Raw genomic sequence first — 13,793 nt, 5'->3', positions numbered from 1 at the left:
TTATCCCAGTGCCTATGGGAGGTCACCCAAGAATCTAAGGGGAGGAATACATCTTTGCAAAGGTAAAATGTTTTATTTGTTAATCTGAATTTCATTTTTGTCTTAAATAATTAAAAATAATTACAAAAGATGCTTTTCAGAATACTGATAAAAACTGATATTTATATCTACCTAGTTATTTTCTATTTTAATTTTGGAAAATTATTTTTCAAGTACATATTAATGATGTATCATTTATTAAGTGCATTCTGCTTTCAGGAGCTATGTTAATCTCTTTATCAGTATTACCTAGTCTTTTTTTTTTGAGACGGAGTCTCGCTCTGTCACCCAGGCTGGAGCGCAGTGGCACAATCTCGGCTCACTGCAACTCTGCCTCCCAGGTTCATGCCATTCTCCTGCCTCAGCCTCCTGAGTAACTGGGACTACAGGCACCTGCCACCACGCCTAGCTAATATTTTGTATTTTTAGTTGAGGTGGGGTTTCACCATGTTAGCCAGGATGATCTCTATCTCCTGACCTCGTGATCCACCTGCCTCAGCCTCCCAAAGTGCTAGCATACAGGCGTGAGCCACTGTATCCGGCCAGTGTTTCCTAGTCTTTGTAACAACTTCATGAGATGGATTTTTTTCTCCTCATTTTTTAGAGGCTTATAGAGATTGAATGACTTGCCTAAGCTAATAAGTAAAAGACTTAAATTTTGAACCCAGGACTGTCTTATCTAAGCTTGTGTTCCTGACTGCTATTTTCCTCCAACAGAAAGAAAACACATTAGCAATGTGAATTTTCAGTTTCATAAAGATTATTATGAATCTCTTTTCTGAGACCCTTGAGGCCAGAATGTTTTGGACACTAGAAATATTACCTGTGTACACGCCAGGGGCTAGGACAGTATTCTATAACTCTCCAGCTTAAGTTACGAATATTCACATTGATACCATAAACAAAGACTAAGTAGCCCTATACCAGTGAAGATCAGATTTTTTTTTTTGCCAAGAAAATTTGCTATAACCCTATGAAAATCTTTTTAGTTATCAATGCTTTTTAGATTTTGATATTACAGATGGACTGTAGACCTGTAATAAATGTAAAAAGAATTTGTGCATGTTTATTTCTCCATCCTTAAGCAATTGAGTTTAAATGTTAGAATACATTAAATTTAATATGGTAACTTTGTGTGCTTTTGTGAAAGAAAGGACTTTTTTGTAATTTGGGCAGAAGTCTGAGTTTTCTATTTACTGATAATGACCTTACTTTGTCATTTGGTCTTATAATTGAGCTGTGGGTATAGTCACTCTCTAATACTATTTTTAGGCAATTTATCATCTCAAGTTCCCCTTAAGAGACTTCTGAACACCTGGACAAACAGATATCCAGATGCTAAAATGGACCCAATGAACATCTGGGATGACGTCATCACAAATCGGTAAGACGTGGTCCCTTTAAGTCAAATGTGGATTGTTTTTTGAAATTGTTGGAATGGTTTTTCTTCCAAACCATGGTTTAGAGAAATGTGGGATTTGAGCCTAGTGCAGCTGTTTTCCATCCTTCTTGTTTCCCATGTAAGTAGTTTCGATAGAGCTCTCTGTGTCTGCCGTGTCCTCTTTCCCACTTGCCCTGTGGGGATGCTGCTGTCGGGAGGTGCTGGTGGCTGATCCTGAACCTGCACCTCCAGGAAGGGAGACAGGGTCAGTGTACATTTGCTCCTCTCACAACGGAATGTTAAGTAGTTAGATGACAACGAAGACGACGACTACATAATGATTTTTATTATCCGATTTTATAACTAGGATTTTTTACATTCTTGCCTCCTATCTCCCAACTCCATTACACAGTCGTGTCACTTTCCCAAGTCTCAGGTCATTTTCATGTCCTCATCTTCTCCCATCCTGTAACTACCCTGTGGAATCCATAGGGCAGGTGCTAACCATGTAATAAAGTCAGAGAGGTTGTGGTTTATTGCATGCAAATGTGCATAGGAAATAGGACTCAAGGACTCTGATTCCAAGTGTCATGTTCTCCCATTATTTCCTCCACTACTACTTTTTTTTTAAACTTTTTATTTTGAGATGAGTTCTTCTGGAAAAGTAGCAAGAAAAGTAGTACTCTCCTGAGTGCCTTTAACCCAGATTCACTGATTTTTTAAATAACATTTTAAACATTTTTCCATGTTAGCATTTGTATTTTTTTCTTTTCTACCAGACCCTACATATTATTTATTTTCTGAACCAGTTGTGAGCGTAAGCTGGATACATCCCTTTGCCTTGTTATAGATCAGTGTTCATTTCTTAAGAAAAAGAGTATCTTTTTATTTAGCAGTTCGGTGATAAACCTCAGAGCTTTCATTTTTCCTCTAAAGCCCAATTTCAGTTTTGTCAATCGTCCCAGTAATGTCCTTTGTGGCATTTTCTCTACCTCTATGACAGGATCAGTACAGAATGATGGACTACATTTATTTGATGTGTCTGTTTAGTCTCCAAAAGGCTTTGTGTATCCTAATATTGACACTTTTGAGTAATGTTCCTCTGTTTGGGTTTGTCTTATGTTTCCTTATGGTGGGACTCAGGTGATCTGCCTCTGGCCAGAATATTCCTCAGGCTAGCAAATCATGCGTGGGGCAGAATGTCCATCTGCCTTTTACTGGTGATTTTTTTTGTTTCTGGTTTTTTTTTGGTTTTTTTTGTTTGTTTGTTTTTTTGGATACAGTCTTTTTGCCTAGGCTGGAGTGCAGTGGCGCAATCTTGGCTCACTGTAAACTCCATCTCCCAGGTTCAAGCAATTCTCCTGCCTCAACCCCCCAAGTAGCTGGGATTACAGGCACGCACTACTATGCCTGGCTAATTTTGTATTTTTAGTACAAAATACAAAATTTGGCTAATTTTGTATTTTTCAAAATTTTTTGCCAAGCTAGTCTTGAATTCCTGCCCTCAAGTGATCCTCAAGTGAGCGTTGTCCTCCCAAAGTACTGGGATTACAGGCTTTACCTACCATGCCCAGCCTGGTGATAATAATTTAGATTGTTTGGTCTGTTCACTGTATAATGCCATTTATTTATTTATTTTTCCTTTCCAACTAACAAATAAATGTGGGAGCTGCTTTGAGACATACAGATGTCCTGCTTCTCCTAAGACTTACCCCTCCATATTTCGCATTTGTGGATGACTCCTGGCCCAAACCAATGTTGGCAATAATGGTTGCAAAATAATAATTTCTAACTCTACCTATTCATTTATATTAGTCTACGTCTTATTATAGGCAGGCACCCTCCCTTCTGTTTACGTACTTATTTACTTTTTAAAGATTATCAATAAAGACTCAGGGATTCCAATTTTATTTAGTGGGATATAACCTACTACTGTCCTTATTTATTTTGTGTTCAATTATCTCAGATTTGGCCAGCGGGCTCCCCTTTAAACTGGCAAATCAGGCTCATCTTACCTGTCTTCTCCTGTTTTCTTTTAGAAATGTTTAGGTCTCTAAAGATTTAGGTCTCTGATGCATTGGAAGAAAATTTTTGTAAATGGTGTGAGATAGGGGGTAGGTGTTTACTTTTTCCATATAGATATCTATCCAGCCCCATTTGTTCAAAAATCTTTCATAATTGAGTCGCCTTGGCAATTTTTTGGAAACTCAGTTGACCATGTATGTGTGGGTCTATTTCTGGATGCTCTGTTGTAGCCCTTCCTTTGTGTTTTTTTTTTCCCACAATAGCAAACTGTCTTCATTTCTATCACTTTATAGTACGTTTTGAAGTCAGATAGGATGAGTTCTCAAACTTTTCTTTTTTTTGAGACAGGGTCTTACTCTGTCACCTGATCATGACTCATTGCAGTCTCAACCTCCCAGGCTCAAGCAGTCCTCCCACTTCAGCCTCTCAAGTAGCTGGGACCACGGGTGTGCGCCACCATGCCTGGCTAATTTTTTTGTCTTTTTTTGTGGAGACAGGGTTTCACTATGTGCCCAGGATGGTATGGAACTCCTGGGCTCAAGCAATCTGCCCGTCTCAGCCTCCCAACATGCTGAGATTACAGGCATGACCCATGGCACCTGGCTCAACTTTGCTTTTCTTTATGAAAACTACTTTATTTTAGTTGATTTGCATTTATATTTACATTTTAGAATCTGCTTGTCAATTTGTATAAAGAAAAACTGCTGAGATTTTGATTGGGACTGTATTGACTATAGTTCAGTTTGGGGGAGTTGCTATCTTAACAATATAGAGTTACCCAGTTCATTAATATGACATATCTATGTATTTTTTCAGTATGGAGATCTTGGATGTCTTTTGTAATTTATTCCTAAGTATTTTATGGTTTTTGGCACTTTTATAAATGGATTTATTTTCAAAATTGTATTATATTTCCCAATTATTTGCTGCTAATGTAAATTGCTTTTTATATATTAACTTTGTATCTTTGCTAACTTGGTAGTTTTAGTTCTTGTTTTGCAGATTCTCTGGGATTTTCTATCATATCATCTGCAGATAGGGTCACTTTTCTTTCTTTCTGAAATTTATGCCATTTATTTCATTTTCCTGCTTTGTTAAAACCATGAGGACCTCAAGTACAATCCTGAATATAAGTGGTAAAATGAGCATCTTAGTCTTATTCTTGATATTAGAGAAGACAACTCACTCATTCAGCTTTAAAAAATGGTAATGTTTTTGTAAATGCCTTTTATCAGACTGAGGAAATTCCCTTCTATTCCTGGTTTTCTGAGAGTTTTATTATGAATGCGTGTTGAATTTTATCAAACAATTTTTCTGCATCAGCTTAATCATATTGTTTTTCTCCTTTATTGTGTTTATGAAGTATTACTTTGATGCTTTTTAAATATGAAGTCAATCTTGCATTCTTGGGGTAAACCCAATATGATCATGATGATCCCTTAAGGATTTTAGCATCTGTATCGAAGTGGCATATTGGTCTGTAATTTTCTTTTTTGTAATATCTTCATCAGGTTTTGGTATTAGGGTTATCATGGACTCATAAGATGAGTAAGGCATGTTTCCTTCTCTATTTTAAAAAGAAGTTTATGGCCAGGCGTGGTGGCTCACGCCTGTAATTCCAGCACTTTGGGAGGCTGAGGTGGGCGGATCACCTGAGGTCAGGAGTTCAAGACCAGCTTGACAAATATGGACAAAACTCGTCTCTACCAAAAATATAAAATTAGCCGAGCATGGCGGTGCATGCCTGTAATCCTAGCTACTCAGAGGCTGAAGCAGGAGAATCTCTTGAACCTGGGAGGCAGAGGTTGCAGTGAGGCAAGATTGTACCATTGTACTCCAGCCTGGGCAACAAGAGCAAAACTCCTTCTCCAAAGGGGGAAAAATTATAAGATCCTCATTATTTCATACTTGAATATTTGATAGGATTCACCAGTGAAACCTATCCTATTTGGGCATGGGTTTTCCCTTGGGGAAGATTTTTGATAATGTATATAATTTCCTTAGTCGATACTGATAGAGAATTTATTTATTTCTTTATTTATCTTATTTATTTATTTATATTTTTTGAGACAGAGTCTCGCTCTGTTGCCCAGGCTGGAGTAATCCCGCGCCTGTAATCCCAGCACTTTGGGAGGCCTAGGTGGGCGGATCATTTGAGGTCAGGAGTTGGAGACCAGCCTGGCCAATATGGTGAAGCCCTGCCTCTACTAAAAATACAAAAATTAGCTGGACATGGTGGTCAGCACCTGTAGTTCCAGCTACTCAGGAGGCTGAGGCAGGAGAATCGCTTGAACCCACGAGGTGGAGGTTGCAGTGAGCAGAGATCATGCCACTGCATTCCAGCCTGGGAAATAGCAAGATTCTGTCTCCAAAAAAAAAAAAAAAAATTATATTTCTTTTTGTGTCATTTTTGTTAAATTGTACTTTTCAATCACTTTGTCCATTTTCTTTTTAAATTTCTGCCTGCCTTATTTGTTTTTTAAAGTAAATTTGTCCATTTCATCAACATCATCAAATTGTTGGTATAAAGTCCACATTATTCTCATCCTTTTTATTATTTGTAGTGTCTGTGGAGGGAACCCTTTTTTCATTCCACGTATTGGTTATTTGTGTTCTCTTTTTTAACACTTGATTCATCTGGGTAAAAGTTTGTCAGTTTTGTTGATCTTTTTCAAAGGACCAGTTTTTGACTTTGTTGATTTTCTTTATTATCTTTTTTCTATTTAATTGATTTCTAGTATCATCTTTACTATTTTTTTCTTTTCCTCTTACTTTGTATTTGCTTTTCTTTTTCTTGTTTCTTTAGGCAGAAACTGTTGATTTTATACCTTTTCTTCGTTGTAATATAAGCATTGAAAGTTACATGTGTCCCTCTAAAGTACTGCTTTAGCTACATTCTGCAAATTTTGGTATGTTATTCAGTTCAACATATTTTTCTAATTCTTATGTAACTTGATCCATTAAATATTTAAAAGTGTTTTAATTTCCAAATACCTGGGTTTTCTGGCTATCTTAGTGATTGCTAAATTCCACTGTGGTCAGAAAACACCCTCTGTATGGTTTCATTCCCTTTAAATTTTATTGAGACTTCTTTTATGTGCCAACATATGGTCTATGTAAATACCCATGTAAATTTGAAAATTTTGTATATTCTGCAGTTCCTGCGTATCAGGTTTTATAAATTTCAGTGAGATCAAGGTAGTCAGGGATACTTTTCAGATCTTCTATGTCTTTACTGTTTGTTTGTGTAGTTCCATCACTGCTGAGATAAGGATGTCAAAATCTATAATTGTAGGATTGTCTATTTCTGCCTTTAATTCTGTGTAGTTTTACGTACTGTATTTTGATTCTGTTATTAGGCACATACACATGGATAACTGCTGTCTTCCTGATGAAATTATTTATTTGTTTTTATTATACTTTAAGTTCTGGGGTACATGTGCAGAACGTGCAGGTTTGTTACGTAAGTATACACATGCCATGGTGGAAATACTTTTTTTTGAGGTTGAATTTTGCTCTTGTTGCCCAGGCTGGAGTGCAGTGGCATGATCTTGGCTCACTGCAACCTGCACCCCCCAGATTCAAGCCATTCTCCTCCTTCAGCCTCCCAAGTAGCTGGGATTACAGGCATGTGCCACCACACCCAGCTAATTTTGTATTTTTAGTAGAGACAGGATTTTGCCATGTTAGTCAGGCTGGTTTCGAACTCCTGACCTCAGGTGATCCGCCCACCTCGGCCTTCCAAAGTGCTGGGATTATAAGCGTGAGCCACCATGCCCTGTCAAAATACTCCTTTTATCATTATGAAGTAATGATACATCGATGTGTGTGTGGATGGATTTCATGTATGTTTATGAAGTAACATATAATGAAAACACCACTAGATAATATTGTACTTTAAACAGTCATACATATTCTAAAGAACATATGTGGTTTTCGTCACATATTCTTTAGAACATAAGTATATGTCTTTTATTATACTTACCACTCTGTACTCATCATTTATTCCTAAGACCGAAGTTTTTCTCTTGTGTCATTTTCCTTTAGCCTGAATATCTTCCTTTAGCAGTTCTTGTAATGCAGGTCTACCTGTGACGAACTCTTGTTAGTTTTTTCCTTCTCTGAAGATATCTTTATTTCTCTGTCATTCTTGAAGGACACTTTCTCAGAATGTAGAATCTGGGTAGATACTCCCTGCCCCTTGTGGTATCTTTTGGCCGCTGTGTCTCTGAAGATGATGTCTTCACTATTCCTGTTGTTGTGGCTCATATGTAATGTGTCATGTTTTTCTGGCTGCTTTCAGGATTTTTTTCTTTATCATTGGTTATCAGCAGTTTGATTATGATGTGTCTAGGCCTGGTTCTGTTTGAATTTATCCCATCTAAAGTTCACTGACTTTCTTGAATCTGTACATTTTTGTCACCAAATTTGAGGAGTTTTTGGTCATTGTGTTTCTTCAAATCCTTTTTGTCCCAATTTCTCTTGGTTTCGTGGGAATCCAGTTACACATACATCATGCCTTTTGACATTTTTCCATAAGTTCCTGACTCTGTTCATTTTTATTCATTCTTTTTGTTGTTTATTCATCAGATTAGATAATTTCTATTGATTTGTCTTCAGTCTTACTCTTATTTTCTTTTGTCTTACTTGTTCTACTAGGAAGTCCGTCTAGTGACTGTTTTATCTTAGGTATTGTATTTTCCAGTTGTAAAATTTCCGTTTGGTTTATTAAAAAATATTTTCTCTTTTTCTGCTGAGATACTCACCCTTTCATTTATTGCGTGTGTTTTTTTCTTGACCTCCTGGAGCATAGTTAAAATAGCTGCTTTAAGGTCCTTACATGATCATTCCAACATATGGGGTCAGCATAGAGTTGGCATCCATTTTCTGTTGAGATGGATACATTCTCCTGATTCTTTTTATCAGTTAATTTTTGAATGTAATTTGTGAATATAGTAGTCCCTTCTTATCTGTAGGAGATACGTTCAAAGATCCCCAGTGGAATCCTGAAACCATGGATAATACCAAACCTTATGTATACTGGGTTTTTTTCCTATATATACACACATATGATAAAGTTTAATTTCTAAATTAGGCACAGTAAGTAACAATAATAACAATAATAAAATAGAATAATTCAAACAGTATACTATAATAAAAGTTAATGTGAATGTGGTCTATCTCTCTCAAAATATCTTATTGCACTATATCTGCAGTAACTGAAGCCAGGGAAAGCAAAACTGCAGGTAAGATAAGGAGAACTACTGGATTCTCTTGCGTAGATGCTGGCTTATAATTCTCTAGCTGGTGATCTGTTTAGATAGTAGGCTCTGTCTTGCCTTTTGTTGATTGAAACCTCAGTTCCTTTCCAAACCGGTGCTGTTTTGAGTCTGTCTGTACATGCATACTTCAGGGCAGCCTGAGCCTGGTGGGTTCATGTGCAGAACTAGAGGATTTTTCTCTGGTTCTCTCCCCTCCAGGATTCTCCCTGTAGCACCTGTCTGCCTGGGCTCCTTTTCTTGTTACCCTGGGTAGAATGCAGCAGGCTTGCCTTAAGGATCTCAATCACATTGCCACCACACTCCACAGGGTCAAAAGGGAATAAGACAGAGAGGAAACAGGAAACCCATCCCAATAGCAGACCCTCCCAGTTTTGATTCCCTGCACATACAGTCTGCCATCTTTTATTCACTCAGAGTTCTTGGGCAGTTGTATTTTATCCAGTTTCTAGTTGTTGTCAGCAGAGGATAGGCCCAAGGGGCTCCCAGTGCCATACCAGAGCCAGACTCTGTTGTTTTTAGAAAAGATGGTTCTCTTCTTGGTTTGTTCTCTCTGATTTGATGTGAGAACATGCCATGCAGTGTAACTGTTTTCTGTGTTTGTTTAATTTGTTCCCTCTGTCTGGGACTCCCTTGTCAACTCCACTTCTAAAATTGCATGCACCCTTCACAGCCCAAGGGAGTCTGTCTCATTCTGTGGATGTTCCCACCTCCCTTTCCTGAAATGCCAGGCACTTTATTCACACTGGTAGGAGACATTTATGGATTCAGTAATTCATTATTTATTGAAATGTTAATCCAGTAGCCACTTGTATTTATTGTTATGATTAAAAACAGTGAAAGCTTAAAATCAGTGGCAGCTTTGGGGAATGAGCCAGCACTGTGGTTGGTGTGCGGATGAGGAGCACAGAGCAGTGTGGTAAGAATAGGAAATGGCCAGCGAGGCTTGTATCTTGGGAGTAACAAAAAAAGAGGGAAAAGGAAAAAGAGATGTAAAACATGATGGTTTATGTGCCTACAGTGTTTCCTTTTCCCCTCCCTTCCCCTCCCCTCCCCTCCCCTCCCCTCCCCTCCCCTCCCCTCTCCTCCCCTCCCCTCTCCTCCCCTCTCCTCCCCTCTCCTCCTCTCTCTTCTTCTTTCCTCTCCTTTTTTCCTTTCCTTTTCTTTTCTTTCTTTCCATGCACAGGGTCTTGCTCTGCCACCCAGGCTGGAGTGCAGTGGTGCAATCATAGCTCACTGCAGCCTCAAACTCCTGAGCTCAGGCGATCCTCCTGAGTAGCTGGAAACACAGGCTCATGCCACCATGGCCAGCTAATTTTTACTTTTTTTTGTAGAGATGAGGTATCACTATGTTGCCTAGGGTGTTCTCAAACTCCCTGGCCATAGTGTTTCTAAGAAATGAAATCAGTTCCTGGAAGAATAACAGAAATTTACTTGATTGTTGATCAGGGATGAGCTTTATATATTAGGGCTCTTTGTCAGTGTTACTAATATTAATGGAAATAAAATTACTTGGACAGAGTCATACATGTAAATTATGATTCAAATAAAAATAATTTTGAAGTTGGGTATGGAGGCACACACCTATTGTTTCAGCTTCTTGGGAGGCTGAGGCAGGAGGATTGCTTGAACCCAGGAATTCAAGGCTGTAGTGTGCTATGATTACATCTGTGAATAACTACTGCACTACAGCCTGGGCAACATAGTGAGTCCTGTTTCTAAAATAATAATTTAATAGCAACCTAGACTTACCTTTTAAATTTTCATGGTTGGGCATGGTGGCTCATACCTGTAATCCCAGCCTTTAGGAGGATTCCTTGAACCCAGGAGTTTGAGACCAGCCTGGCAACATAGCAAGCCCCCGTTTCTACAAAAAAATGTAAAACTTAGTTTGATGCGGTAGCATGCACCTATAACCAACCCCAGCTATTTGGGAGGCTGAGGGAAGAGGACTGCGTGAGCTTAGGAGGTCGAGGCTGCAGTGAGCTGTGGTTGCACCACTACGCTCCAACGTGGGCAACAGAGCAAGACACTGTCTCAAAAAAATAAATAAATAGAAAAGAAAATTTTCAGTGATTATAAACTGTTTACTGTTATATATTTATCACCTTAAGTTGGGACATATAAGGAGCAAAATGGCTCAACACAGGGTATGTTACCATTCATCAAAAGATAAAATTTAGGCCAGACATGATAGCTCACTCCTGTAATCCCAACACTTTGGGAGGCCAAGGCAGGCAAATTGCTTGAACTCAGGAGTTCAGAACCAGCCTGGGCAACACGATGAAACCACGATTCTACAAAAAAAAAACAAAAAAACAAAAAAAAAGAATTAGCTGGGCATGGTGGCCTGCGCCAATAGCCCCAGCTACTCAGAAGGCTGAGGTAGGAGGTTGGCTTGAGCCCGGGAGGTGGAGCTTTCAGTGAGTTGAGATCTTAGCACTGCACACCAGCCTGGGTGACAGAGCCATACTCTGTCTTCAAAAAAAAGAAAAGAAAATGGTGAGGTTGAACATTTTATTCTGTGCAACTGGAAGCATTAAGTGATGTATGAAAAGTACTGTTAAAATATCATTGGTGGCCGGGCATGGTGGCTCACTCCTGTAACCCCAGCACTTTGAGAGGCATATCATTGGTGGCTGGGCATGGTGGCTCACTCCTGTAATCCCAGCACTTTGAGAGGCTGAGGCGGGCAGATCATGAGGTCAGGAGTTCAAGACCAGCCTGGCCAAGATGGTGAAACCCCATCTCTACCAAAAATACCAAAATTAGCTGGGCGTGGTGGCACGCGCCTGTAATCCCAGCTACTCAGGAAGCTGAGGCAGGAGAATCACTTGAACCCAGGAGGCAGAGGTTGCAGTGAGCTGAGATCGTGCCACTGCACTCCAGCTTGAGTGACAGAGGGAGACTCTGTCTCAAAAAAAAAAAATTATATATATATCTCATTGGTGATCTTTAAGGAGTTGGTTTATGAAAATGGAGAGTAAGTCAATACCTAGAGTGTATATTTATGGTTTTAAATGTGAACAAAGGCTGGGCATGGTGCCTCACACCTGTATCCCAGCACTTTGGGAGGCCAAAGCAGGTGGATCACCTGAAGGTCAGGAGTTGGAGAGCAGCCTGGCCAACATGGTGAAACCCCCTCTCTACTAAAAATACAAAAATTATCTGGGTGTGGTGGTGCACGCCTATAATCCCAGCTGCTCAGTAGGCTGAGGCAGGAAAATCGCTTGAACCCGGGAGGTGGAGGTTGCAGTAAGTCGAGATCGTGCCACTGCACTCCAGCCTGGGCCGAGCACGGTGGCTCACGCCTGTAATCCCAGCACTTTGGGAGGCTGAGGCGGCCGGATCATGAGATCAGGAGATTGAGACCATCCTGGCTAACATGGTGAAACCCTGTCTCTACTAAAAATTAGACGGATGTGGTGGCGGGCATCTGTAGTCCCAGCTACTCAGGAGGCTGAGGCAGAAGAATGATGTGAACCTGGGAGGTGGAGCATGCGGTGAGCCTAGATCGCGCCACTGCACTCCAGCCTGGGCGACAGAGTGAAACTCATCTCAAAAAAAGAAACAAACAAACATTTACTAAGGTGTAGAATTTCTGCCTGTTACTGCTACCCAGCAGCTTCCTATTCCTGAGTCTGACATTGTCTCATTTTTCTTTGTGTAGATGTTTCTTTCTCAGCAAAATAGAGGAGAAGCTTACCCCTCTTCCAGAAGATAATAGTATGAATGTGGATGAAGATGGAGACCCCAGTGACAGGATGGACGTGCAAGAGCAGGAAGAAGATATCAGCTCCCTGATCAGGAGCTGCAAGTTTTCCATGAAAATGAAGATGGTAGACAGTGCCCGGAAGCAGGTGGGTACTCATGTCTGTCTTTCCTGCTGTGTCACAGGATTTTGCTAAATTAGCTTTTTTCTAATTTTAGCTTTTCTTTATAGTCTGAACCTTAAAATAATTGAGTAGGTGTTATTTTTTTTCTCTCTTTATAAGTAAACTGGGCTGGGTGCAGTGGCTCACACCTGTAATCTCAGCCCTTTGAGAGGCCAAGGCAGGCGGATCACTTGAGCCCAGGAGTTAGAGACCAGCTTGGGCGACAGAGTGAGAACCTGTCTCAAAAAAAAAGGAAACTTCGGCCAGGCACGGTGGCTCAAGCCTGTAATCCCAGCACTTTGGGAGGCCGAGACGGGTGGATCACGAGGTCAGGAGATCGAGACCCATCCTGGCTCACACGGTGAAACCCCGTCTCTACTAAAAAATACAAAAAAAACTAGCCGGGCCAGGTGGTGGGCGCCTGTAGTCCCAGCTACTTGGGAGGCTGAGGCCGGAGAATGGTGTGAACCCGGGAGGCGGAGCTTGCAGTGAGCTGAGATCCGGCCACTGCACTCCAGCCTGGGCAACAGAGCGAGACTCCATCTCAAAAAAAAAAAAAAAAGGAAACTTCAAGGAGCACTTATTCAAAAGTCTCCAGAAAGCCTCTAGAGTTTATTATATTCCTGTTAGTCATTTCAAAATGAATCCTTACCAGTTAGTTACAAATTATTTTTAGGTTTACTTTGTAGGAATTATCATTTAATACTAGGACCCTTTCTTGATATTAAGTATATACATTGCTTAAAAATTGCATGTAATCTCTTTAAATGTATATAAGTTTTAAACATACTACGGAAGCTTGCTATGTTAATGACCCTATATCAATTGCTATTGCAAGGCAAAGGATGATATTCTATTAGAAATAATACTTCTTTTTTCTAGGTTTAAATGCTCATTTATAGATTTTTCTTTGGATGAGTGTAATATCAAGTAAGAATTTTTATGTTGCAAATAACAGAAAATCCAATTAGAGGCAGGCAGAGCAGGAACTGGGTGAGAGAAGAGCAGGGTGTGGCCAGAAGGGGTGATCTGAACTAAAGGATTTAGTGGTGAGGGAGTTGGGGTCATGGGGAGAGGACCCCAGTGTAGTTAGGAAACTGGCACGATGAGGGGAAAGACATGTTCCCTGCCATTATTACTATCTAGTGAGAGTGGGGGCTGCACACATGATGACAACAGCACTGGTGGGCAAAG

General features: G+C 39.9%; 1 protein-coding gene across 4 annotated transcripts in view; it reads left to right on the top strand.

The window, feature by feature from the left end:
* Positions 1–13,793, top strand: part of PRKDC (protein kinase, DNA-activated, catalytic subunit) — a 189,819-nt gene that overhangs the window by 138,148 nt on the left and 37,878 nt on the right. For all 4 annotated transcript variants that reach the window (XM_017961992.3, XM_003902720.5, XM_017961991.3 and 1 more), the window contains exons 68-69: positions 1,312–1,423; positions 12,395–12,584. In XM_017961992.3, the coding sequence (XP_017817481.2) occupies positions 1,312–1,423; positions 12,395–12,584 (302 nt within the window). The remainder of the gene's footprint in view (positions 1–1,311; positions 1,424–12,394; positions 12,585–13,793) is intronic.

The sequence above is a fragment of the Papio anubis genome, chromosome 8 (genome assembly GCF_008728515.1).
Source record: "Papio anubis isolate 15944 chromosome 8, Panubis1.0, whole genome shotgun sequence".
Lineage (NCBI taxonomy): Eukaryota > Metazoa > Chordata > Mammalia > Primates > Cercopithecidae > Papio > Papio anubis.
The sequence above is the reverse complement of the archived record's forward strand: the minus strand, read 5'-3'. Positions and strand labels throughout refer to the sequence as shown.